General features: G+C 36.5%; 1 protein-coding gene, 1 long non-coding RNA gene and 1 other non-coding gene across 10 annotated transcripts; 1 reads left to right on the top strand and 2 right to left on the bottom strand.

Moving 5' to 3' along the window:
* Positions 1-30: 30 nt before the first annotated feature.
* Positions 31-23,533, bottom strand: LOC18426973 (bifunctional nitrilase/nitrile hydratase NIT4A). Of its 7 annotated transcripts, none has more exons than XM_088852532.1 (6): positions 23,084-23,524; positions 22,270-22,449; positions 5,142-5,174; positions 4,881-5,054; positions 3,229-3,510; positions 31-549 (listed from the first exon to the last, which is right to left on the bottom strand). In XM_088852532.1, the coding sequence occupies exons 1-6, from the start codon at positions 23,349-23,351 to the stop codon at positions 395-397; spliced, it is 1,092 nt and encodes a 363-aa protein (XP_088708658.1). In that variant the 5' UTR covers positions 23,352-23,524; the 3' UTR covers positions 31-394. The 7 variants fall into 7 exon arrangements, with proteins under 7 accessions (XP_088708658.1, XP_006836095.2, XP_088708659.1 ...); XM_088852534.1 differs by having other exon boundaries at positions 232-630; XM_006836032.3 differs by having other exon boundaries at positions 4,881-5,174; positions 23,084-23,533.
* LOC148779747 (uncharacterized) lies at positions 12,588-13,575 on the bottom strand. Its single transcript, XR_016045011.1, has 2 exons — positions 13,031-13,575; positions 12,588-12,942 (listed from the first exon to the last, which is right to left on the bottom strand). It is a non-coding gene; the product is annotated as an uncharacterized LOC148779747 (long non-coding RNA).
* Positions 23,534-24,473: 940 nt separating the features above from the next.
* On the top strand, positions 24,474-25,990 carry LOC110008341 (uncharacterized). Of its 2 annotated transcripts, none has more exons than XR_016045009.1 (2): positions 24,474-25,238; positions 25,660-25,990. It is a non-coding gene; the product is annotated as an uncharacterized LOC110008341 (transcript). The 2 variants fall into 2 exon arrangements; XR_016045008.1 differs by having other exon boundaries at positions 24,474-25,481.
* The last annotated feature ends 1,783 nt before the right edge of the window (positions 25,991-27,773 follow it).

The raw sequence follows: 27,773 nt of genomic DNA, 5'->3' as shown, positions 1-27,773 counted from the left end.
ACAAATTCATCAATAATTTAAGCCTTCCCCTGTATAGAACCACCTCATATTCAATTGGAAATGTTGGGTATGTAATTTACATCAAGTCTTTCCCAGTAATAGGACTACCTCATCTTCAACTGTAAATGCTGGGCATAAAATTTACATATAACAAACTTTGGGCTAGATAGAAAAGTTACAACAAAGAAGCCCCTAAGATCATGATGCCATTGTGAAGTGAAAGAAAGCTCATTAACCATAAGATGCAATGCATCTTCATTCATTAAAGTTGATAAAATGTACTAAAAGAAGTACAGGAAACAGAGAAACATAGAAGCTTTATACGTGCATCATTATTGTACATTAAGGATGCCAAAATATACTAAAAAGGGGCATTTTAGAAAACCAAATGCCACTATAACAACTTTTTTGGCCCTTCAGCATTGGTATTGGAAGCGAATGAGACAGGCACCAATGGGTGGTCCATCACAGTCAGGCTCATAACATCAGGCCTCGCAAAATGTCCAACCACATCAAAATAAAACTTGGCTCGCACAATTTCTCCAAAATCTACACCATTAGAATAAAAAACAGTTTGTCATTATGATAAAGTCCCAAAATAAAACTTGGCTCGCACAATTTCTCCAAAATCTACACCATTAGAATAAAAAGCAGTTTGTCATTATGATAAAGTCCCAAGAAATTTCCTTAACTAGAGATAAATAAAATGGAAGATACTAAAATGTCCAATTAATATGTGATGACACTGCCCATTGCGAAGAAATGATGGAATGGGACTGAAGAAGAGATGATCACCAGAAAAGAGGTCCCCAATGCTGCGTTCCACCACTCTCCACAACACCATCCATTCCGTGAATCCAATGGATGGTTTTTTCCATAGTCCACTGGACTGGCGTCCTCGTATAATTTAAAATTTAAAATCCAAGTCTCCATAAAGTGGTAAAAACATTACCGATGAGATGAGTAAATCTATAACAGAACAAAGACTCCAAAAAAACAAAGCTTTGATATCACAATTGCTTCCCATTATACCACATGTGCACAAATGCGGCAGTTGTTAGCGCTTTTATAAATGTTAAACTTCTACTTACTCTTCGATGTAGGACAATTGTCCCATTCCTTCCATTTCAAATTATCGCATATTCTCTCTCTCTCTCCCATCGCCACCCCTATGTTATTTTGTCCATTTTATGCTAACATAAACTGGCTAATCTCATCAATTGACGGTGGAAGTCACCATTTGTCTACTTTTGAAACGCCATTGCAGAGGAGTTGCTCCTCTTTGCCATTAGATACTAGGACTAATGGTAGATGGCCGGCCTTTGGATGCTTTCATTTCTAGAAATAAAATCAATGGTAGATTTCATATTTAGTCTAAATGGTATTTATAAGTAATATATTTTAACTTTTACAAATATTAACAAATAATTTATTGTTAATTTGTTATTATTATAGTAACTTATTTTATATAGCAATAAAAATTTGATATAATTTTGAAATGTATTAAGTTGTTATATAGAAATTCTTCAATCATGTTTATTATAAATAATAATTATACACCCAAATCTGGGATTATATTTATTAATTTATTTGCAATATAAATTATATAATGTATTTTTTTCCTTGTACTTGTAAACAATAGTTTTTAAAGGAAAATTGTTTCATGCGAGCTGGACCGCATTTCTACAATATGCGGTCCAGAGGTATAAAGCATCTATCTTAAAGATGGATGCAAATAGGTGGTCCATCTAAAAACAAGTGTAACTAACGGTCGAAATGTTTTCTTAATATAATTATTATTTCTAGTTTTCAATTTTTTTTTTGTCATATTCATCATCTCCATGTTAAAGATTATATATTCTCTAAAAATTATGATCAAATTTTATTTAAAAACTATATTTATTACCAAGCCTGCATTTCTACAATATACGGACTGGCCGCGTAGAAACCGTGTCCTTTTCTAAATTAGGTGATATTATAAGACATTTTAGATTTGTTCCAATTTGCATGTAAAATAATAATAAAATATAAACCAACAGTTTCAATTTTAGTATATAATATTATAGTTAGTTAGGTTGTGATAATTTTGGATGAGTAAAGCGAATTAATATATGTTTGATACTTTGATGCGATACGAATTTCACATTATATGGGAAATTATTTTTTTAATCATATAATGTGGAAGTGTTTTTTAATATTTTAAATTATTTTGATATAATATTAAAATACTACATTATAATTAATAATTATACAAACATCCAGACATGAAAACATCATTTCATTATTCACCTATTTTTATAAAGTAATGAAAGCGCATAATGAATCACTCCTAATTTATTTTAGAAACTAAAAGAACACTATTTTTAGAGATTTATAGATATTTTTTTTTAAACAATTTGGGACAAAAATTACAGATTCCGCCGATTCTCAGATCCGATCCACCGATTCTCTAATTCGACACAGCTATGGGTGTGACCGATTCGAGTCACTAATCCGTTTTTTTAAACCTTACATTATACTAAAACACAAATTCTCATAGGACCTTCATGTGAACTTAACTGCATAAGGTTGATAAATGTTAAGTTATTTTCAAATAATAAGGTTACTTACCATGTAAGCCATAGTTTCCATGTGATTTGCTGTTTTTCCAATCCAGATAGATCTTAATTTTCTCTGGTTCCCGAATATTAGTGAGCAACCTAGTTTTACTGGTGAATAAAAGAAAAGAAATAACCGTGCCTCCAAATCTAGAAATGAACAAATTATGATTGCCTTGTGGCTTTTTAGAATAATTCAGTTTTACAAAAGAAATCACTCGTAAAACATGAGGGGAAGAAAAGACTTCACATATTTCATCCAAAAGGAGGCCATGGCAGTTTTGCCAGTGAAACAGGATGAATCAGATTTTTCATTATGAAAATCAAGGCTACTTAAATTTTGTGAATATAACAAGTTTGCAATATTTTGAGCATTCCACCGCCATCGTATGGAAAATATAAATGGACTATGAATAATCATATTTTATTGGGACCATCACCATCTACCATCTACTATATAATGGATGGTGAGAGAGAGGGTGGGACCACCATTAGGATCTCATCTTCCTCTGTAGGGTCCAATATCTCTTTCCAACACCAGCCATCATGACACTGGATGGGGATGGTCCCAATGAACTATGGTTCTCCATTGTCAGTATACTTCCTCGTAAGTGTATCAAGGTTGTCATACCTAAATCAGCAGAGATCAGAGCCTCTGATTCATAATTGGGTCCAGCCAACACAGCACCCGATGGAGAAATAATCACACTGCCTCCTGAACAAACAACAGAGTCTGGTGAGAGTTCCTCCTCCATGTTCCCATAAACATAATCAGGTGGAGGGGGGTAATCGTTTCTTCGGCAGAATTGATTTGCAGAAAGAACAAAGCATCCCCCTTCAAGTGCAATGTGGGTCATGGATGACTGCCATGTTTCCCTTGCATCTGCCGTAGGTGCGCAATATATTTCAACTCCTGAATAAAATAATACATCATGAGAGAGGGAAAGAATGATAGAGAAATAAATTTGGGGAGTCAAAGGATAAAATTTCCAAAGTATAACTTATATCACACATTATTTCAGGATCAGTTCTCACTTGAAAAAACATAAAAAACCACGTTTTGCCACCATAGGGGTAAAAATAAATAAAATTTTCAGAGAAAACAAAATAGCAGTCATGAATTAGGGACCAGCTCTTGGGAGGAAAAACAAATGTGTTGCGGTGACCGTTGCAAAAAAATTTGATGAAGGGATCAAAGCCCATAAGTTTTCAGTAAAGTTCCATGGTGGTAGCTGAGGTTGTAGTAATACGGTAATAACTTAAAGAACAGCGCAGTCCCATGTTAACTTTTCAAATTTTAAATGAGTGACTCAAGGTCTTTTTAGCCCTTTTCCTGGTTTAAAACCTGCAAAATAAATGATTAATCCTTCAGCTTGAATAATTATATTGACTTACTCGGAAGTCATGATTTCACACAGGAAAAGCCGGGAAATGGGTTTGGGAATCCATAGATATAAGCCCTAGTTCCTTTTCACCCAATTTTAAGTAGTTTATAGTCTAGAAAGATCCCGTTACAGATATACCACTCAACCACATCCTCCAAAGCAGGGTTTTAATCTCTAAGGCCCAATGAAACTCTTGATGCAGCCTAGATAGGGCCAATTCCACGAACTTGCCAATTTTGGAAAAATATAGATGTGCCTTGCCAATGGTCAATCTGCCAAGTTGGTGGTATCCACAATGTCTACATTTTCAGTATTTGCCGCTTGCCAATCTTCTTTTCATCCCTGATCTTGATAAAAAAACGTAGAATTTAACAAACTAATTTGTAGGATCCCTCAATGGTTCTAGCACCTTATTCACATGATGTGTCAAATGAAAAAAACATATATAGGTAGAGATAGCACTCAAGATGAATTTAACATTTGAGAGCATCCCTATATAGCTAACACATTTGGTAAACACAAGCAAAGCGTGGTCCCATATTATAACAAATTCGGGAATGAATGACATACATCCCTCAAATTTAGAAAAAACTGTTGATATATCAAGTCAATCTAGTTGAAATGTGTGCAAGTATAGAGGAAAATAAAATCATTATTTTACTATTTTGAGAATGAGTACCACAATGCTTTTAAGCTATCTTGCTTGTGCACAAAAAAAGCATGAAAGACAACTAGCCTCTGAGCTAAGGCTTGGTAATCAACTTATATTTTTATCAGTCAAGAAATAAAGATAAAAGCGAATAGAACATCTCAACAAAAGTGATTTGACTCCATCTAGAGAAAAACAATGTCAAAGAAGTCACCATTCCTAAGCAAAAGATTAGAAGAGGGAAATTACCTTTACCATACATTGCAGTTCGTAAGAGAGGCATTCTGTTTTCCCAGCAAATGAGGGAGCCCAATTTTCCAATAGGAGTCTCAAAAACAGGAATCGTCGACCCATCTCCAAAGCCCCATATGACACGCTCTAGAGCTGTAGGCATGAGCTTACGATGTTTTCCCATGTATTGGCCTTGGGAATCAAAGAAAAGAACAGTGCAATAAAGTGTATATCCTTCCCTTTCAATCACACCCATTACAAGATAAATTTTATATTTACCAGCCATTCCTGCCAATCTCTCAACTTCAGGACCTAACGCATGAATTGCAAGTATTAGATAAAAGTTACAATGCAATATCACATAATGCAAAAGAGTTTGGCCTTTATTTGAACTGTAAATATTCATGCTAAAGTCCAATGAAAATAGAGAAGAAAAGGAACCAAAGAAATAAAATGGATATATCTGTTAACCATTTCATTTATTTCTTTGCAAGAAAACAATCGTACATCAAGAAAACTAAAAACCAAGTTGCACTGAGGAACACGATAGAGAAGATCTTCATGGGTGGAGGCCTACGATTATTTTGGTTCTTGTGAATGGAAAGAAATAGAAAATACCAATTTTCCCCCAAAGCACAAAAGCAGCGATGAAACTCCAAAGGGAAATTAAACAGACACATGCAGCAGCCAAACAAGTGGTTAAGCTTCAAATTTTGCAAATCACACCAGCTTATTTCCTAAACTATGATGAACCACATCAGCAAAATGCAGGTAATAGGTACAAAGTTTAGTTTACAAACAGAAATGGAGAATCTTTATAATTTGTCAGTTCACTCACTGACCGAGGTAAGCAAAAAAATTTGAATGAAGATATTATAAGATAAAAACAGAATCGGACAGAACTTGGCAACAAATAAGATCCACTAAGCTTATCTTTCCCAAGATGGAAGAATAGCAAAATGCAAAATAGAATATAAAGAAACAGCAAGACTAAGCATCAGGATACTTGCAAAGGTTTTGTAACTATTGTATAATAAACTGGCAAAAAAAGAATAATATTCCAGCCCAAACCAGTCATTAAAAGAGAACTGTACGATAAAAGTTTGCCAGAATTAAAACAAAAAAGAAAAGGGGGAAACCATCTGAGCAAACAATGCATCGAAGAAAAATTTATCAATAGAATGCGCAAGTAAAACAAGAAAGATTACAAAATTATTCCGATGGAATTCAAAAGTTCAAGAACACATTTCACTTTCCATATATAACCAGAAAAGCGAAAAAATAAAGGATGGAATGATTATATAATATGTATAAAGACAGAAAGCATGGACATTATAGCACGGTGATATGAGGCAAGCCACATCAAACCTTGATTTCATCATTTGATTTCTTTCTCTTCTAAATGTTACACTTGTATGTCTTTATCAAGTGAGGAAAAAAACAATGAAAGGTTTCTGATTTTGTCCTTCCCACAAAATCAATCCAAGAGAGAGAAAGACTAAAACAAAATCTATCGAAATTCCGAATTCACATCAAGATTAGAATATGAGGTAACTAAGAAAATATAATAAAATCGGATTAACATGTAATGAGATACTATTGACACAGATGAGAGCGGAAGGTATTTTAGGGGTATCTATAGTCAATATGGAACTACAAAACCAGGTTATATCAAATATGTTAATTAACTATTCTGAGTACACTTAGTCCTTGATCATCAGGTCAAGTTATTTCTGCTTCCAAGGCCCCCAAACAGATCTTGAGGAAGTTGGTAACAAAATCTAAACAAACATGATAACTATCCACAACATTCGAGAAATTCATGGAATTTTGGTGGTTTTATAAGACTAAGGATGCTAAAATCCTTCCACCATTAGTTCAGGCAATTTTTCAGGCATCGTTTTTGGCCATCATTTTTTTCTCATCTTTGGAAATGGAAGAAAAGCATCATGCGAATGGTGGCCAGTTAATAATTGATCAATGATGGAGTTGAAACCATGAGCGTCCCCTTTTACCAAAATTTCAAGAAAGAAAAGAGGAACCAATGAAAAAGATAGAACTCATACACAGTTGACAGTTAACCATCTTCTTCCTTCTCTCTCCTAGCCATCTCTTATTGCTTTTTTTTTTAAATTAGTCGCAAGTCTTAATTCCCAAGTTGTACAAAGTTGTAAATTGTAAAATATATAGCAACCTCGGGTTTTTTGAAAGTTCGCTGGTCATAAAAATTGGAGATCCACATGCCATTGTTTATGAACCTAAAAATGTGCCGGTAAAAGTCGTTTCCGAAGTAAAAGATACTCAATTCCGAGTTGGTGAATTGCGGTTCCAATTACTCATGGAACCATGACTTTTGGGCGTAGGCATCTGGATCCCAATAAATGGGCATGTAGTTTCCCCATTTCCTAGATCAAGATCCCTAAAACAAGGAAATGCTTGGAATTGATATCCAGTGTCTTGGAGAAAGAGATCGAGCTTCCGGGGCAGGAGTGACTCCCTACCATTCTATCCGGTCCCCACAGGTTCTAGCAGTTCCCTCTCGGTTCTAGCCGGTTCCCTCCCAATTCTAGCCTCAAAAGCACCTTCACACGTGTGTACGCGTCAGGCGTACGACACTCACCACTCCCACATGTGTGTACATGTGACACGAGCGATACACACTCCCACACGTGCCATACATGTGATACACACATGCACGTGTGCACGTGTACACCGGTTCTAGTCAGTTCAGGCCTCAAAAACACTTCCACACGTGTGTATGCGTCACACGTGCAACACACACCGCTCCCATAGGTACCACACGAGTGACGGGCTGGATAAGGCAAGTCTATACAACGTAATTTTCCCACCCTACTCATGGGCAGAAATTGAGACAACGAACAAGGTATTTTAGTTCTTTTCCCTAAGAAAGGGTGGAGAGGTTTGGGTGGGGCTATCCCTTTTTTTTTTCAATTCATTAATTCATATTCATATAATTTATTTTTTAGATTTTGGATATACTTTTAAATTTTTTTGCAACCTATTATGATTTGTATTCCTCTATTATTTCTACTTTCACATATTTTTGGATTTTCTTACCTTTTTCAAGCCAATAACATCAAAATTTTCCATATTTCATGTTTTATATACTCTCCTTTTTTTTTGTATGACTTTTTTGGATTTTTTCTAGTTTTTGTTTCAAGGTTTCTTCCTTTTTTTGGGAATTCGAGGGCTTCGAGCTAGACTCGAGTGAGTCGCCTTGGACTCGTGGTAGTCACTTGGCTCGGCAGAGGCTCAAGTATCTTGTCATAGCCATGTTTTAAAATATTGATGCCTATCCATCAAAAAAGGAAGCAATAATTTCATATTAATAAAAAAAGGCAATAACTTTTCAAATTCCTATTTCATCAACTTAAAGATTAAGCTTTAGATATAATTGCATATTAATAAAAAGAAGGCAATAACTTTTCAAATTCCTATTTCATCAACTTAAAGATTAAGCTTTAGATATAATTGCATATTAATAAAAAGAAGGCACTAACTTTTCAAATTCCTATTTCATCAACTTAAAGATTAAGCTTTAGATATAATGTCCAAGAATCTGCATTTAGTACACCAAATGGGTCCAACATACGTCATAAATGGTTATGAGATTTTGACTTGCCATCATTTTAAAATGTGTATAAAAGAGAGAAAAATCTTTTCTATCTTTATTTAATTTTCTATCTAACCTTCAAATTTTTTATGGAAGTTTCATTTTTCAGATAAGCTAAATACTCATATCAAAATTCATCTTTTTGGTAAGAATAATCAGCATATAAAAGCCCTATCTATATTCCCATGTCTTATTTTTCTCACTACTTTTTTTTTCTTTGTGAAAATATTATTGTTGAAATTAACATAACAAACTAAATGGATTTCAAGATTCACTGCAATAAAATAAACAAAACTGACATGGCAAGATGGGAAGATAAATGTCGATTTTGAAATGCCCATTCTATAGATCGCCTTAGGTTGTGAGATCAATTACAAAATTGTCTACCCCTTCGCTACGCTTTTGCAGTATTCTATAATATATTGGGGCACAAAGTGACACTTGTGTAAGGACGAAGAAAAGGGTGTCTTCTAACATTGGATTTGCAAAAGTACCTGTTGGAAAAAAAAATACGGTCCAATGACCAAAGCGGAAGCAAAATAAAACTATCGAAAACCGGGTATCATACCTGAGTGCTTGCACAACAATTTTGATGAACGAATGTGAAGATAAACGATCAAATCACGTAGGCACGTTCAACAACTACTAGAGTTGCCGAAATTTGTTCCACACCGCAAATCCCGAGCGAGGTGGAAGCTCACAAACACTCTCACAAAATGCGATAGAAGTTGTCCTCTCACACACAACTCTATCTCTCAGAGCTGGTTCTTTCCTTAGAACTCAAATGGGAAAGGGATTTTACTTACTCTCTCTCAGACTTTTTCTCTCATAATAGGAGCTCTCACACCTTTCTCGTGTGTGAGTTGTAATGTGTAGAGACTTCCAGCCTGCCCCCTTTTATAATGAGAGAAAGAGCCCTCTCATTCATCTTGGAGTAACCTCCTCATGAATGGGCACCTTTATGGTGGATGATGCATGTCATTCATGGGACGGTAACCCCCTCATGAAGAGGTGCAACCTCTCCTCACCTCCTTTCATGTACTAACGTAAGTCAAACATAAAGCTGGTGTGGTCCACTTGGGTGCTTGTCCCGTATGTGAGATGGGTTACATGCTCAAAGAAGAGTTGTTGTTCATTATCATGCATCATGAGTATTCTTTCATACAAAGGGAAAATGCGGTGTACGACTACTGGAACAAACACTCTGTTAGAGAGAACCATGCCAAGTTTCCAACCAACTGGCATGGAACACCTCATCTCTCGAATACCTGCAAAACAAAAACTGCTCCACCTACCTTAGACCCGATTTGACCACACCGAACTAAGTTTTCAACTAATCCATCATGAACCCAGCTCAGAAGATTACTTAGCCCATTCTTACACAATTACTTTCAATGCGCGCGTAATGTGTACTGCTTTTTTGTGATACCAAAATAGAGTGTGATATCAAATGGTCTTCCGTTACAACATACAATATTCTACTATGACCACAACCATTGTCTCAACAATGTTCCAGACGAGTCTCATACTTGACCCTAATGAGTACATGTCAAAGTGAATGATCGAAGTAAAGTTTCCTAATGCCGTTTAGAGTGTATGAGGGCATCACGGGTCACCTACTTATTAGCCTCGTACAATGGAAAAAAGGAACATGATCATCTCTTTCCACACAAGTAGGTGTTTTGGTCACTAATATAACACTTGTAGTATGAATCACACGTTATGGTGGATCACATCAAATGTGCGTTGGAATCCACACCCTACAGGTTATAGTCTTTTCGCAGCCATGCAACCGGTCGTCATCTAGTGCTTTATAATCACATCCATGCGTCAACTTGAACATCCTTGATGTTCATCCCTGTTACTTGCATGCTACATGATCTTCGGAACGTCAATTTAAATATATCATGTCAATTCTTTTACGGAATCTCATCTCAAAACCTTGGTCGCGGCGATAAATACACCATGCGTATATCTCATCCTCCAATATCCCAGATATTGAGCGTAGCTCGTGCTAGTAGTGAGCTTTAGTCTACCGACAAATTAAATGATAACCTTTGCTGTGTGTGAATTAAAGTACACAAACAATCCATCATAACACAAAATAACATCCATATTTCTTATAATAGAGTACTAAGATCCTCTAAACTGATAGGATCTTGAGGCCCATAGTTCTTACATGAATCTGATATGCGGCCCTGACAATTACCTTTGTCAAGAGATCCACCACCATTTCAATTGTAGGAATATGAGTGAACACCACCTGTTTATGTGCAATAATGTCTTGGATATAGTGATATCTAATATCAATATGTTTTGACTTTCCATAGTACTTTGGGTCTTTTGCAAAAGCAAGCGCTGCTGTATTATCACAAAATACAGTGACAAGCTCATTACCAGTCACGACAACACCCAAGTTCCTTGGGAATCTTCTCAACTATACGGCTTCTTGTACTGCTCCACTACAAGCAATGTATTCAAACTCCATAGTGGAGAGAGCGACACGGGACTACTTCTTGCTACACCATGAGACTGTACCGCCTCTTAGCAAGAAGACAAAACCTGAAGTCGATTTACGCTCATCTAGGTCTGCTGTTAAATCGGCATCACTATATCCCCGTAATCGCAAATCGGCTCCTTGGAAACATAGCATTTGACTCAAGGTTCCCCGAAGGTATCGAAAAATCCTCTTCATTGCTTGTCAATGACCTTGTCCTGGATTACTTTGATATCGGTTAACGAGACCCACTACATAGGTAATATTTGGACGCGTACAGAGTATCGCGTACATCAAACTTCCAACTGCACTTGCATATGGAACGCGGGACATTTTGTTCCTCTCAACTTCTATCTTCAGACACATGTCATGACTTATAGTATGCCCTTTCTCAACTGGAGTATCTATGGGTTTCGAGTCTTGCATACAAAATCGCTCAAGAATCCTTTGGATATATGTTTCTTGTGACATAGTAAGAAACTTTTGAGAGCCATTTCGATATATCTTAACACTGAGTATGTAACTCGCCTCACCCATGTCTTTCATCTCAAACTTGGAGGACAACCACTCCTTCGTGGCAACAAGTTGCTCCAGTTCATTCCCAGTTAATAAAATATCGTCAACATACAAAGACAGTATCTGGATGCTTTTTTTATACTTCTTAATATATAAACAATGGTCTTCTTGAAGCATTTCAAAACCATAAGTCATTATAGCCTTGTGGAATTTGACATACCACAGTCTTGATGACTGTTTGAGACTATATACGGACTTCTTGAGCTTGCACACTTTGTGCTCAAGGCCAGAGGCTACAAAACCTTTAGGTTGCTCCATGTAGATCTCTTCCATCAAGTCACCATTCAGAAAAGCAATCTTCACATCCATTTGGAAGAGTTCCAGGTCCATATATGTGACGATTGTTAGGATTAAGCGAATCGAGGTCATTCTCACTACCGGGGAGAATGTCGCATCGTGGTCTACTCCCTCAATTTGGGTGAACCCTTTCGCCACTAAGCGGGCTTTATACTTATCTATAGTTCTATCTGCCTTCCTCTTGATTTTCAAGACTCACTTGTTTCCAATTGATCTTCTATTAGGCGGCAAATCTACAAGTTCCCAGACTTGATTCTGCTCCCTCGAACTAAGCTCTTACATTGATCAGATAAGTATTCTCGCTCTCGAAGACCCTTAATTCTTCTGTCCAACTGATTTTCAACCTCTAGCATAAAACAATGAAAGCAATCTATTGCTTGCGATTTATACGTGATTAGGTATATATACCCATAGCGAGAATAATCATCGATAAGTGTGATAAAATAACGGGAACCATCACGGACCAGTAAATGGACCACAAATGTCGGAATGAATTATATCTAGAAGACCGGTTGCTTTCTTTACTTTAGGAAATGGCTTTCTAGTTGATTTTCCAGCTATACATGGTTCACAGATAGGCAGGTCTATTTGGATAGAAGCAACAATCCTTCTTTGGCTAATCGGATCATCCTATCTTTTCCTATATGGGCAAGCCTGGCATGCCACATTATGGAGTTGTGTGTAATGGAAGAGGTGGAAAAGGATGATGATATCATATAGGTAGAAGAAGTGAAAAATTAACATCAACATTATCCAAAATAAACAAGTCATTCATAATCTTACCATAAGTGAAAACCATCTGGAAATATAAAGGTAGCATAATTAAATATGAAACTGATAAAGCAACCGTCTCGAACTAGCCATAGAACTGAAAGCAAACTTTTTTCTCATTCCGGGAGCATAGAGGACGTTATGGAGAAGAAGGGTCCGGCCACTTCGGAATCGGAATTGATAAGTTTCAACGCCTAACACATCCTCTGATGCACAATTCCCCATGAAGATCTTTTGACTTCCAATCAACAAAGTTTGGAGTTCAATGAACCCTTCTAGATCCCTTGCTATATGCCTTGTTGCTCCTGAATCCACAGTCCACCCAGAAAATTGTGAATGAGCAACGAGCACCTGAGTGCAAACATTTGTAAAGCTAGGAAAATCAGTTCGTACCTTTCTAGGTTCAAGACATTCGCGTGCATAGTGGCCCTTCTTCTCGCAATTGTAGCAAGTTATTTCAAATTTGTACCTTGTGCGCCTCCCACGTCAATGCCTGGCCTTTTTATTTTCCTCAACCTCTTGCTTAGGCTGCTCCATCCTTTAAGGTGCCCAATTCCTAAACTTACCTCAAGGTTTACGGCCTCGAGGCTTGCTTGATTGGGCAACTAGAGCAATTCCAACTCCAAAAGATGAGCGGAACTCAACTTCTTTCTCAAGGTGATGAGGAAGTTAGAAAAAATTTGTTACATCTTCATTTTGCAGCATCAATGACTTTATGTTTTCCCAAGATTTTAGAAGAGACCTAAGCAATCTGAGCATCTGTTGCTCGTGACTGAGTTTGTTTCCTGCTGCTTTTAAGTCACGTATCATTTGAGACATTTTTTGGACATGGTCTGCCATCGACACATTTGGAGGCATTTTGTATATCTCAAAAGCCATAGATAAGGCTCGTAACCGAGTAGCGAAATTTCCAACATATTTATGCTAAAGCGCATCCCACATGGCCTTTGCTGTGGTGCATCCCTCAAATTTACGAATGAGGTCATCAACCATAGCACTTAGCAAAGTAAAGCAGTGCCACGGTTAGCATTGTCCATGCCTCATACTCACGGACAAGTTCTTCAACGGCACCTTGTTCAAGTTTTTTCTTAATGGTAGTTAGGTGTTCTAGTGTACTTTGCTCATTTAGAAGGTATTGCATTTTCCTATGCCATACAGGAAAATTGCTCCCACTCAACTTTTCACCTTAAGTGAGATCCACGATCACATTTTTAGAAGTCATTCTAAGTGAAAACAACAAAAATTCACCAATTAAAATTCTAAAAAACTGCACTCCCATAAAAACAATTCCCTTTTATGTGGCCTTAAAATGCTCAAAAAATGAGTAGGGCCCACCATGCACGCCTTAGCATATGAGGCCTATCAATATTAGTTAGTCATGATTCTCATGGTCTAAGATGCCTCAACTTGCATAGCCCATGCATAAGGCCAACACGACTATGTGGTTAGTACATAAGGTTACATTGTGCACATTCCTCTAGTCTTAATATAACCATCATGTGTACTTTGAACATCATAGGCCAACCATAGCCAAGCCTTCAAGAGTAAGGTGGGAACGATAATGGAGGCACAATCGGGAACCCAGTTCCACGATGGCTCTGATACCAATGTTAAAAAAAAAAATACAGTCCAACGGTTGAAGCGGAAGCAAAATAAAACTATCGAAAACCGGGTATCATACCTGAGTGCTCGCACGACAATTTTTATGAACGAATGTGAAGATAAACGATCAACTCACGTAGGCACGTCGGACAGCTACTAGAGCTGTCGAAATCTATTCCACAACGCAAATCCCGAGCGAGGTGGAAGCTCGCGAATACTCTCACAAAATGCGATAGGAGCTGTCCTAGCTCGACTCTCTCAGAGCTGGTTTTATCCTTAAAACTCTAATGGGAGAGGGATTTTTCTCACTCTCTAGCACACTTTATCTCTCACAATAACTCGAATGGGAGAGGGATTTTTCTCACTCTCTCGCACACTTTATCTCTCACAATAAGAGCTCTCACACGTCTCACACCTTTCTCGTATGTGAGTTGTAGTGGGTAGAGCCCTCCACCTGTCCCTCTTTTATAATGAAAAAGTGCCCTCTCATTCATGTGGGAGTAACCTCCTCATGAATGGGCACCCTTATGGTGCATAATGTGTGTCATTCATGAGAGGGTAACCCCGTCATGAAGAGGCGCAACCTCTCCTCAGCGCCCTTCATGTAGTAACGTAAGTCAAACATGAAAGGGGTGTGGTCCACTTGGGTGTACCCTCATACTAGGGATACACCCTTATGTCTACAGTAGCTAATATTTTTGGCCCAACAAGGGTTTCATACATTTAGAGAGAACGAAGGAAAAGGCAAAGGAGATCACAGTTATGTCTTGTAGCTGAAGAAATCTAGACTTGTTGGTTTGATTAGGGTTTTTGATTAATCCATCATGGATATGGAGCGAGAATAATAAAACTACTAACCAGAGTTCGAAAACACCGAAAAAATTATTGAAGAATTATCGAAGTACAAGGCTATCTTGATACTTGGAAAAGTAAGAAGATTTGTAGAGGAACTCACTGAGGTCCTTCTCTCTGACAAATTTCAGGAAATTTATGATCATGTTTTACTATCAAAAATTTTGTTGACCAAGAAGCTTTGGAACATCTTGCAAAATCTCTAGGGTGGCCGCCTACAGAAGAAGTACGAGAAGTCAGGAAGAAGAAAGAGAAAGAAGTAATAGAAACCATCGATCCAGACAAGAAAATGATAATAGAAAAAAGTGACAACTCCAATCCTATTGAACTTTCAACTGAAATTTCTAATGAAATGTGCACAAAGGCACAAGAAGAATTCCTTGTAGAAACCTAGTGACATTTTCAAAATGAAATGTATTATCAAGGAAAAAGAGTTACTTGGAGAGAAGGGCATCCAAAGACACATCTCCATCAAGGAGAATGAGTAATTATTAATGACGACAGGGTTAATTCTTAGCTTCTATACCGAAGATAGCAAAAAAAGAATCCCCAATTTGCTATCATGTTTCCTTAAAAATTACCAAAGCCGCTCTTTGTGACATGCAATAACGTATTGCCAGAAATTTATCAAGGAACGTTATATTACGTATTCATTATTAACCATGGAGAAAGAAGAGTGCTCCGGTTTCCAAACTCTTGAGGCCTATTCTCTAAAGAAAATAGTATTTCAAAAGCCAGGGCAGAAGGATTCTTCAATATCTATAAAATAGAAGAGTATTTTGACAATGACAAAAAATTTTCCATCAAGAGAGAATGACAATTATTATACCTAAGGGATGGGTTAATTTTATCCCAAAATAATGGGATAATATGCTCGAAAGTTCAGTAGTATATCTTAATACTATTGAAATGGCTCAAGTGAAAGAAAATCTCGAAACTACAAGACTTCTCAATCAAGTAATGAAAGGACGAAGAACAAATGAAGGAAGAGATGATGATGGAGGATATTTTTGTGAAAGCCTAGATGATGTGGGATTGTCCACTCTTGACAATATGATAAAAGACTTAAAAGAAAGATGTTGTACGAAAAAAGACGTCGGTGGAAAACGAAAGATATTTTACTAAAAGCAATGTCGGTGCAATGACGATATTGTACGAAGCCCACTTTATGTTTTCCTTCTACTCCAAGCAAGAATCAAACTTGCTTTGCTTCTAAGCAAAATAACTGGTGTCGATAGATGAGGTCTATGTAAAGGATGATAGAAATCAATTGAAGGCATTGGAAGTCAAAGTGTGAATCTAAGAAAATTTTGTAAAATAGTTCTGCATCTATAAGTCCTAGTCTGAGTTATCTATCTGTAAATAGAAAAATATGAGTTAGACCTATATGTGACTTACTTATGTACCAATAAGTTTTCTTGAGTAATGAAATACTTGTGAGCATTTCTATCATTTGTTTCTTTCCTAAACCTTGTATAAGGCCTTTCTATTGGGTTTTTGTGGCCATTAACGGCCTTATGAGAGCTGGTATATAAACATTTTACATAGTAGAACATAAGCTCTGTAGGAGTGTGGTCCTTAATGGACCATACTAGGCAAATGCTATTTGCCAATACTCTGACTTGGCTTGACGTGCTAGGCAAGACGAGTTGGAAAACCCATATTACCTAGGTATGGAATTAAATCGATGACCGCTTTATGGGTTATCCCTTGATAAGATCAGAGTTGCCCGGATGAGTGAGCCGAGAGACTATGTGACCTTTATGTGTGATGGTTGGCCTTTAGAGACGAGGGCCAAAGCCTCATCATTGAATCATCACATGACATGTACATATGATATCCGTATTTGGAAAGCGAATGACCTTTCAGGGTGAAGCATGTACATGTGTGAGAGATAACCCCTATGCACCATAGAGTTGTGGTTGCATCAGGTCTAGGTGACCTTGGTTCATCTCTAGGTGAGAACTTGTGGTCCATAGACAGGGATTGTGTCCCCTTACCTATTGGCTAACTATGGTGGCCCAATCAGGAAATCCTGCAGTGGTTTGTGGATCAGTAGAAAGTGGAGTGCTTCAACGATTTTATAATTCCTAGACCTATACGGATCTGATTCCCATCAAAATTATTTAGTTTTAATTATTTTGATGATATATGATTTTTAAATTGATTATTTGAATTTTTGTGAATGTCTGGATATTTTATTTTTACAAATTGGATTTATAAATCCAAAGATATTCAATTTTTAGCATTTTAATATTCAAAGGAAAATAAAATTTATTTCCAATTAACGAAAAAGCATTTTTATTAATTTATAAATCACTAAACTCATGGGGGCCCACAAAGAGCTATGGGCCCACCATATTATAACACATGGGAGAATTGAGTGGGGCCCACATAAGGCCACCCAGGGTGGCACACGCCACTTAAGGAAACTTTGGTTACCAAATTTGGTTCAAGCCATCTAGGCTAGGTAATCAAGTTAATGTGATTTAGAAAGTTTTGTGATTTGAAGTTTTTACTATTCAAAGATGGAATGAATAAGAGAGATTATTCATAAAATAAGAAAGTATGATATTATTTTCTATATGGCAATATTTGATGAGATTAGGTTTAGGAAGCTGGAGGATAAAGTTCTAACACCTTTCTTTGAATCATGATGGTTAATCTAAGGATTGGATGACTCAGATCTCTCACTCCACAAGTCTCCTATGATCAATTGTCGAGATTAAATCTACATAAGGATGGCAAAGCCTAAGGAAACCTGTTACACCCCAAGATTTATAACACTGGAATCCCTGAGATGTAACAGTCTATCTTTAACAAAACAAAATTTTTCTACTTCACCATTTATTGCACTAAAATAGATTTTTCCATTTCTAAGAGTTTGTACAAAGTCTACTCATAACTAGTATTAACACGAAGGTTTAGATATACATCTATTGATAGGACAAAATTTACAATAGTGAATTTGAACAAAAGTCACAAAGAGAAAATTTCATTATAACTATGACTTCTTCCAAAATTGGTCTTGTTGTGCCTTCAACTAGGGAGGCTGCAATTACCCTGAAATTTTGTTATGATAGTTTGATGAGTTTGGCTACTCAGTAAGTGATCATCATAGTCCTCAAAAATAATCATAGTCGGAAGATGTAAGCATTTTCAAAAAGGGAGGTCTATTAGAAACAATGCGAGTCAAAAAGCATTTATGGATAACAATTTCACTTTCAGAAATGCACAATTAAACATAATTCAAATAATTGAAACGCATATAAATATTTTAACAGCAATGCATAACTCAAAGGATTTCACAAAATACGCTACTGGCGTCCCAAGTAGGTCACCTATATACCCCACCAGCGTCCTGGATGGGTCCAAACAATCCCTGTAGGTCCAAACATACCTCACCGGCGTCCCGGATGAGTCCAAATAGTCCCTACCGGCATAACCAGATAGGTCCAAACAATCCTTGCAAGTCCAAAGATACCTCACCGGAGCCCCAATGAGTCCAAATAGTCTCTAGCGGTCTAAGCGAATAGATCCAAACAATCTCTGCAGGTCCAAACGTACCTCACCGGTGTACCGGATGAGTCCAAATAGTCTCTAGCGGCGTCTCGGATAGGTCACACACATACTTAACTTATCTCAAAAACCCTTTAACATTAGAAAGCATCAACATCCTATATTCAAGGTATCATTGAAATCATTAACAGAAATTCACTTGAAGAAATTTAAACAATTACTTTCATTGAAATATTTGTAAGTAACCAATCAAACAATTTGGATAAAAATTGCAGAAAGGTAGCAGATCGAATAGGTACATTTGAAATGGAATCCAATTAGCAGTCGATCATCAATTTAAGAGCTTTTATAGAAATCCAAGGTTAAACACATAAATATCACAATTTTATGGAATGTAATTTCATAATTAATTATTTTACAGGAATAGGTAAAACTTATAGTATCTAAAATTCATAGACAAACAAAAATACAATTAAATGCAGAAATGCGTAAATCTCACATTATCGGTAGTATTATAATTAATTGCAAAAATATCAATTTTCACATAATGATTTTACCAAAAATGACATCACTTACACATAAATTTTACGGTGTCTAAAAGTAATAATAATAGGCAGAAATTTTATTTTTAATAATTTACAATGTCTAAATTTCTAATAAACAAAAATAATAATTTTAACAGAAAAAAAATGATACCATATGCGCATAAAATTACAGTATAAAATTGGCGAGCAGACTATTTTTTCAGGATAATGAGATCATTTACCTATAATAATTGAGAGTGAACTTTCGGTAAAATTCGGCTAGAGAGAAGGAGTTCATTGCGTTCTTTAATTCACAAAGAGGGCTCAGCGTTATTGAGAGGGAGGGGCGTAAGAGAGAGTGTTTTTGCAGAGAGAGAATCGAACTTGTTCTCCTTTTTTTAAACACAAAAGAAATATTATTATAATATATCATGAACCCACCTTATACATAAGTTGTTTAGAACGTGTTACATTAACACTTAAATCCCACATCCCTAGAGGATGTGGCACAAAAACAAAAGGTGAAGGTAAAAAGAGCAAAAAAACATGATGGTCCCTAGCCCATGAAAAATCTATAAATAGGGATTCCCTCTCCCCATATTTTCTACACACCTCTCTTTTCTCTCTACTCTCTCCCTATATAGGGGCACGCCCCACCTAGGTTTTTTCTCTCTCCTCTCTCATCTTGAGTTCTCTTTCTTGGTCATGTCTCTTAGTTAATAATAAAGGAAAGGGGACACGCCCCTACTAAACTATCAAGAGGGGGGCACGCCCATTCATGAGAGACAAGGAATTGAGGCCTTAGGTTATGTTGTTCCATGCTCTCTTCTTGGTAGGGTTTGGCCTTAAGCTTTCCCATACTTGGTCGATCCTTAGGTTATGTTGTTTCATGCTCTCTTGTTGGTAGGGTTTGGCCATAAGCTTTCCCATATTTGGTAGATCCGAGAAAGACCATTGATCCCATGCACCATTGGAGGAGACCCAGTGTGGGGCGTACTAAGCCTGGTTGAGATAATCCTCGGGATCTTTTACTTTGTGGTTTGCAGTATTTTCTTTCTTGTGCCTTTCTTATTTCCATAGCATTGTATTACTTTTTGTTTATTCAATAAAAGGAGGTGTAAGTAGTGGTAGCAAGAGCAATCCACTTTTATTTATTAATTTATTTCAAGTGAGTTTTATTGTATTTAGACCATTGTAAGTGTTCTAGTCGATGAGAAAAAGAAAAAATACACCCTATATACACCGCGCTAGATCACAGTGTCCAACTTTTAGTTTCTTATTTATATATTAAAACATATTCCCTGTGAATCTCAAAACACTAAAGAGTGTGCCATTAAAAGTTCTTGTTTTGCCGAAACAAAGGAAGTGAGAGAGGCATTTGTTTAGATCCTTTGGGTTTGGTAACTGCTAGCTGGGCGTGAGAAGGTTCGTTTTTAGGTGGAGCCACAGCAGGCGAAGCATTGTGGACATAACCTCAAGGAACAATTTTTTAATTTTTTATTATCTAGTACCGGTAGTTAGCTCATTTTTTCTCTTTTTGGTTTACAAATAGATAACTCAAACTAGGACTTATAGACGCATAGCTATTTTACAAGACTCTCTTAGACTCACACTCCGACTTCCAATGCCTTCAATTGATTTCTATCATCCTCTATATAAGCCTAATCTATCGGCACCAGTTACTTAGCTTGGAAGCAAAGCAAGTGTAATTGTTGCTTGGAGTAGAAAGAAAGCATAAAGTGGGCTTAGTACAACATCATCATTGCACCGACATTGCTTTTTGTAAAGTATTTTTCTGTTTTCATCGATGTCTATTTTCCTACAACATCTTCCCTTTAATCTTCCATCATGTTGTCTAGATGGGACAATCCCACGTCATCTAGGCTTTCATAAAAATCTTCTCCATCACCATCTCTTCATCAAGTTATTCTTCATCCTTTCATTTCTTGATTGGGAAGTTTTGTGGTTTCAGGACTTCCTTTTACTTGAGCTATTTCTATAGTATTAAGATATACTACTGAACTTTCGATATTATCTCATTCTTTTGGGATTAGATTAACTTATCCCTTGGGTATAATAATTGTTACTCTCTCTTGATGGTAAATTTTCTGGTCAATGTCAAAATCATCTTCTATTATTTTATAGATATTGGAAAATCCTTCTGCCTTAGCTTTTGAAATACTCTTTTCTCTATAGAATAGGCCTCGAGAATTTGGAAATGTGGGTATTCTTATTTCTCCATGGTTAATAATGAATAAATGATGAGTTGCGTTATACATTTCTTGATAAATTTCTAGCAATGTATTACTGCAGGTCACAAAGAGTGGCTTTGGTAATTTTTTAAGGAAACTTGATAGCATATTGGGGATTCCTTTTCTTCGATATTTGATATTAAAGCTAATAATTAACCTTGTCGTCATTAATAATTCATCGTCTTCTCTCCAAATAAGTCTTTTTCCTTGATAATACATTTCATTTTGAAAATGTCACCAGATTTTTACAAGGAATTCCTCTTGTGCCTTTTGCTTATTTCTTTAGAAATTTTAGCTGGAAGTTTAATAGGATTGGAGCTTTCTTGAGTAAAGAATTGGACAACATATATATGTGTGTATGTATGTGTATTAGCTTGCCCACCCAAAAGAAAGATTATCTATCGTTCATGAAACTCAACTGAAAGGAGTGAACTAAAGCAAATAGAGGTAGATGTTTAGGCCATCTCTAACCCAAAAACTAAACCACCAAAAGTAAACAAGCAAGAGGGTCATTAATCAAGGGTAACTTCTAACGTTACAATGATTAAAACATTAAAATACACAAAAATCTTGGGACATATTATAACCTAACAACTTCACATTTTTCAACAAAATACCAACTGCATGCAACATATGCTGCATTAGAAATGAAAAAGTAGAAACTTCGAAGTCCATGGGCCTCTATTCCAAGTTATGCTCTAAGCCATGGGTTGTAAATTTGGAAATTTGTTATATATACAAGTCAACCAACCTGGAAAACATATATAACTTATCCAATTAAAGGTGAAATTTCTGATGAGATACCATTGAAGATAGGAAGAGAAAGAGAGATTTGACAATGACACAGAGATACAATTGATGTAAAGGGACTAAAGGAGTTTACCTGGTACACCAACGGCTGATGCATGATATTTTCGAAACTCCTCATTTCCCTTTGCTGTTCGGCAGGCAATGGCCCCTCCAAAGTTAGAACCACGGGGATAGCCACCAATGAAAGCCTCAGGAAAAACAACCAGCTGTGCCCCATAAGTAGCAGCATCTGCAATCAATCTCTCAGCTTTATCTACAAAAGTCAAAAGAAAACCAAATCATTTCATTTGGCAGTTAAGAAAAAGATAAAGCAGACAAACAAAATGCAAAGGTGCATAGCTTAGGGTATATGAGTCAATGATCAAAAAAATTTGAACCTTAATCACAAATTCGTGTAGCCCACAAACTGTGGAATTTAGACCCATAAAAATTGTAAAATATAAAAAATAAAAAATAAAATTAAAATGAGTCAAAAAATGGAAGACCATATTCAAAATTTCACAGAGAAGACACCCAAATGAAGTGCCCATTACCCTTCCAAACCTAACAACCAACAAATGTGATAAATAATCAATATGCTAACCAGTAAAAAGGGAAATGGGGAAGGCCTGTAGTAGGATAGACTTGAAAAACAAAACAAAAGATAACTGAAGAAACACAAGATAGTGCAAAGCAATATGCAAATGAAAAATCACATTCTCAACCACGCTGAAGCTAGCATCATCCCCAATTGAAAAATAAATAAATAAATAAAATTATGCTTAGAAAACTAAAATCAGAACACAGTAAGTGAAGCTACAACTATCCAAAATAAGTTAATGCAATAATAAAAGAACGTATAGCACACAAATCAAAGAAACAGAATAAGGAATAATGGGAATATGTACCAAGTGTAGCAGGAGTGTCATAGAAGACAGTGGAAGCTTGGACGACAGTGGCACGCACTGACTGAGTATCAGAACCCATATCCATCTCAGCTACCACAGGATCAGCAGCAGGCACCAACGCCATTCTCAAATTTAAAGAGAGAGAGATAGAGAGAGAGAGAGAGAGAGAGAGAGAGAGAGAGAGAGAGTTAAAGATTAAGTGGTTTGATTTAATTGGTATATTGAATTGCAAAACATTTGGTCTTATAGTGGATACAACCGTAGACATGATAGATGTACGAGTTAATTTTTTAATTTATAAGAAGTCATTCTACTGGTAAATTTCTTTTTTTTTTATAGTCAATATGTTTGTTTTTGTTTTATTGATATAAAAATATTGAAACAGCAAGAAATCCATTGTAGCATCTTTGAATACTGACAAAGCATTGCATTTGTTTGGGTGAATTTGTCAAATATTAGGAATTTGGAGCTATAGAAGTTGATTCAGCTAATTTGGTCATTAAGTTTCATTGACTTATTCTGATTCAGCTAATTTGGTCATTAAGTTTCATTGACTTGTTCTGATTCAGCTAATTTGGTCATTAAGTTTCATTGACTTATTATGATATTAACAAGTTGATTCACCTAATTTGGTCTCTATTTTGATATTGACAAATCAGTCCATATTTAGCATTACGTGCAATGTTGTCTTTCTCTTTCTCATCATTTTAGGTTATGTGAAAGAGAAACTCTCTGTTGTGAAAAGGTTATGATGATGATGAAAGAGATACTCTTTATCGTTTTGTAAAGCGATAACCAATAATCTTCTAAATCTTTGGGTTATCCCTAATATTGTGGTCAATATCATTCAAATGGTTATTGCAACAAATATAAAGTTAAACCCATTCAAAATATTGTTGTAACAACACATCCCAAGTATATTTAAAAGTATATATATCTTGTGTTATAAATATACAATCTCATCTCACATGAAAGTTCAAGAAAGTGAGATAGAGACTTCTTTAAAATATATGGGTTGTTCTATTGTGGTATCAAAACAGAGTCTATCCTCTCAGCCTACCATCTTGAAGATGTTCCTTAACCCAAGTTCTTCTCTCTGCGTACAAATCCCTCTCTTCATTACTAGTTAAGCCATATATTTTTATTTTTTTTAAATACGTCTCTCTCTCTAGCCTGATCATATTATATCTATTATTCTACCTAACTCCACCTAAACCCTCTCTCTCTTTAACATCCAGCAGCTTCTTTGTGCCCACCTATCCTCCCCATATATATATTTTTACCCTTTTCCTTAAAGTCAACAATGACCACACCTACTAGCAATGCACCTACACGTGTTGACGATAAACCCAACCCTCCCATTAATAACCTCCATTACTTTCTTCCCCACAAACTCACAACTACCAATTACTTGCTTTGAAAATCTCAACTCATGCCCATTCTTCGATGGTATGATCTTCTTGACTATGTGGATGGCTCCCTCCATTGCCGTGCTGAATTTCTTCCAGCTGAAAATAATGAGGAGCCTAAGATCAGCCATGCGTTTCTCAATTGGAAGTGACAAGACCAGCTGTTACTTAGCTGAATTATCTCCCTCATAGAGGGCGTCCATGCCCAGATCATGGGTCTTACCACCTCCCAAAATGTATGGACTACACTATAACTCTCGTTTTCGAATCACTCATGAGCATGTATAATGTAAGTGTGATTCCAATTGTAAACTACCAAGAAGGGATCCTTGAACATTGCTGATTATTTTCAATAAGCAAAAAACATAACTTATCATCTCGTTGCAGTAGGAAAGCTTGTGTTTGAGGATGACTTGATACCTCACATTCTTAGTGGACTCCCTTTGAGTATAATTCATTTCAGATGTCTATGACTACAAAGTTTGATCCAATTAACCTCAATGATCTCTATGATATGTTGCTAAACCAAGATATTCAACTCTCCGACCAACATGGCTATTTGGACATTGGCTCTCCATCGGCCAATCTTGCAACCACACCAAACTACAACTCAAGAACGGGGTGTGGCAGTCAGTTTCCAAATCGTGGACACGGTGGCCGTGGCCATGGTCGTGGTCGTGGTCATGGTCGTGGTCAAGGCGATGGTCAACAGCAAAATAATAACTCCCACTTTGGAAATCAACAAGGTAATCGTCCCTGCATATCTTGCCAAGTATGCAATCGTGTGGGCAGTCAGTCCTCCAATGTCGGCACTGCTTTAACCATGCATTTCAACCTGATTCGGGTGTAAACCTAAACGCTTTTCATGAGGACCATTCTAGCATTCCAGCATCCAGGCTCAGGAGCTTCTAACAACATTATTGCTGATCTCTCCAATCTTTCTCTCCACTCAAAATATACAGCGCCAAAATAGATAAAGATTGGCAATGGTACAAGTTTGAGCATAAAAAATATTGGTTCCTCAAAACTCATTACAAATAATGCTACATTTGCTTTCAAAATATTCTACATATTCCTTCCATTGGCCACAATTTATTGTCAGTTAATTATTTTACGAAGGATAATGATGTTGGGTTTGAAATTCACCCTTCTCATTTTGTTGTAAAGGATCGATCAATGGGGAGAGCTCTATTGCACAGGCCGACTAAGGATGGTTTATACCAACTGGAAGTAGCAAAGAAGAGGAATAATAAGAGTACGGGTTCAACATTCTTTGGAGAAAAAGTTGCAATAACGGAATGGAAAAATCGACTGCGCCATCCAGCAATGCTTGTAATAAGGCTCTCCATGTTTATGAGGCATGTCAGAAAGGGAAAAGTCATAAACCCCTTTTTTTGCACTCATCCACTATTTGTACTAAGCCATTGGGTTTAATATTTTCTGATGTATGGGGACCTGCACCAGTTGCATATAAAGAAGGCTACCGTTATTATGTTCATCTCTTGGATGGCTTTAGTCGATTTACATGGATATTTTATCTTCTTTAAAAATAAGATGTTTACGACACTTTTCTAAAATTTAAGGTTTTGGTTGAAAATTTATTTGAAAAACGTATCAAATGTTTACAAACAGATTGGGGTGGAGAATATCATCATCTATCTCCATATTTAGCTTCTTGTGGGATAGAGCATTTTCAATCTTACCCACATACTCATGAGCAGAATAGTTCTGCTGAACGAAAACATATGCATATTGTCAAAATAGGCATGTCCTTACTTGTCCATGAGTCAATACCATTTAGTTACTGGAATCGTGCCTTTGAATGTGCGGTTTTTTTAATAAATAGACTCCCTTCTCCCTTTATTGGAAATGAAACACCCATTGACAAGTTCTTTAAGATCCACCAGATTATTCATTTCTACAAGTGTTTGGTTGTGCATGCTACCCCTATCTACGGGTGTTTGGTTGTGCCCGTGAGGGAGATGATGAGAGAGAGAGGGGTGACAAAGATCCCTAGCTATAGTTGGATATAATGTGTGTTTCATGATATATTGTGAGGTTGATCCAAAGAAGAGAGAGGAGTAAAAAAACATGTGGTGGCTTTGAATGTATAGTAGGATTGATTGTTGAGAGAGAGAGAGAGAGAGAGATCTTGGGGTGCCGTTGAATGTAAATTATGGTTAATGAGAGAGAGAGAGAGAGAGATTTGCACTTCTATAGTGGCGCAGAGTACGCCGGAAGCACTTAGAGTAGTAAGTTTGGACTTGGATTTAGATGGTGGGCCATATTTAAGATGGTACAGGCTTGCCAGTATCTGAGCCATCCATTCAAACTTCATAAAATGGATGGCCTATATTAAACTAGGGGACACTATCTCACCAATTAGGTGAAGGTAAACTTGATCTGGACCACTCATCCTCTTGTGAATGAAAAAGATCTTCTGTATATGTTCAACCTCTTCACCCCTTGATTAAGAGAACAATGGAAGGCTTCTTGGGTAGCCCTTTTTTTTTTCCCCCTAACAGTTAATTGTAATTGTCCGATACCAATGAGAGAGAATTAATTCTTAAGCTCTAGTTGCATCTTCCATTTCTTCATGATAAATTCAGTTTCTTTAATAACAGAATTGTGGATAACACACTTATTACTCACCCTTGTCATGGTCATTGTATTTCTATTTGAATATAAACTTGGTTCTTTCATTTGCTATAAAAAACTTGGTTTTTTCATTTACTATAAAAATTACAGATTAGATAGTTTGTAAAGGCCAGTCCTCAAGTAAAATTGAACTATAGTGAAAAGGGGCCTCTTACCACCATTTCAGTATTGAGGATTGATGTCTTGTATTATGAGGAAATAGATTTGCCACGGTGGAGTCAAGAGACGACTCCGGATAGCCGTTAAAAGCCCGAAGGGCTTGTATCTGTACATGGGATATTTCGGTAATTTGTACCATCTACTTGTGACTATATATATTGTTGTGATGAGGGTTCTTTTAGGGTTAAGGAAAAACAGATATTTCTTTGTAATATGGAAGCAGAGAGAGGTGTGAGAAAGAGAGTTATTGCAACCCTATTCTCTATTGCTAGTAAAGAAGCACTCATCTCCCCATGGACGTAGGCATGTTGAGAAACCACGTATATCTTTGCGTTGTGGTTGATTGTCTCTTTCTTTTGATATTTATTTCTTCTTTTTTGCTTTGTGGATTGTTATTTTGTTTCTACATTCGGTATGGTTAACACCTCCTTAAGACAGACCATCTGATTCCGTATTAGCTTCCC

Source organism: Amborella trichopoda, chromosome 11 (assembly GCF_054954075.1).
Source record: "Amborella trichopoda isolate Santa Cruz 75 chromosome 11, AtrichopodaSantaCruz75HAP2 v2.0, whole genome shotgun sequence".
Taxonomy (NCBI): domain Eukaryota; kingdom Viridiplantae; phylum Streptophyta; class Magnoliopsida; order Amborellales; family Amborellaceae; genus Amborella; species Amborella trichopoda.
Note: the sequence above shows the minus strand (reverse complement) of the source record. Positions and strands in the feature narration are given on the sequence as shown.

Bases quoted from the DNA above. Each gene is read 5' to 3' on its own strand.
- LOC18426973 (XM_006836032.3), bottom strand. From the start codon at position 23,351: ATGTCTACGGTTGTATCCACTATAAGACCAAATGTTTTGCAATTCAAT. The intron at 22,450-23,083 runs GTACATATTCCC...TGACTTTTGTAG, and splicing joins TGACACTCCTGCTACACTTG to ATAAAGCTGAGAGATTGATT. The intron at 3,511-4,880 runs GTAATTTCCCTC...TATTTTATTCAG, and splicing joins AACTGCAATGTATGGTAAAG to GAGTTGAAATATATTGCGCA.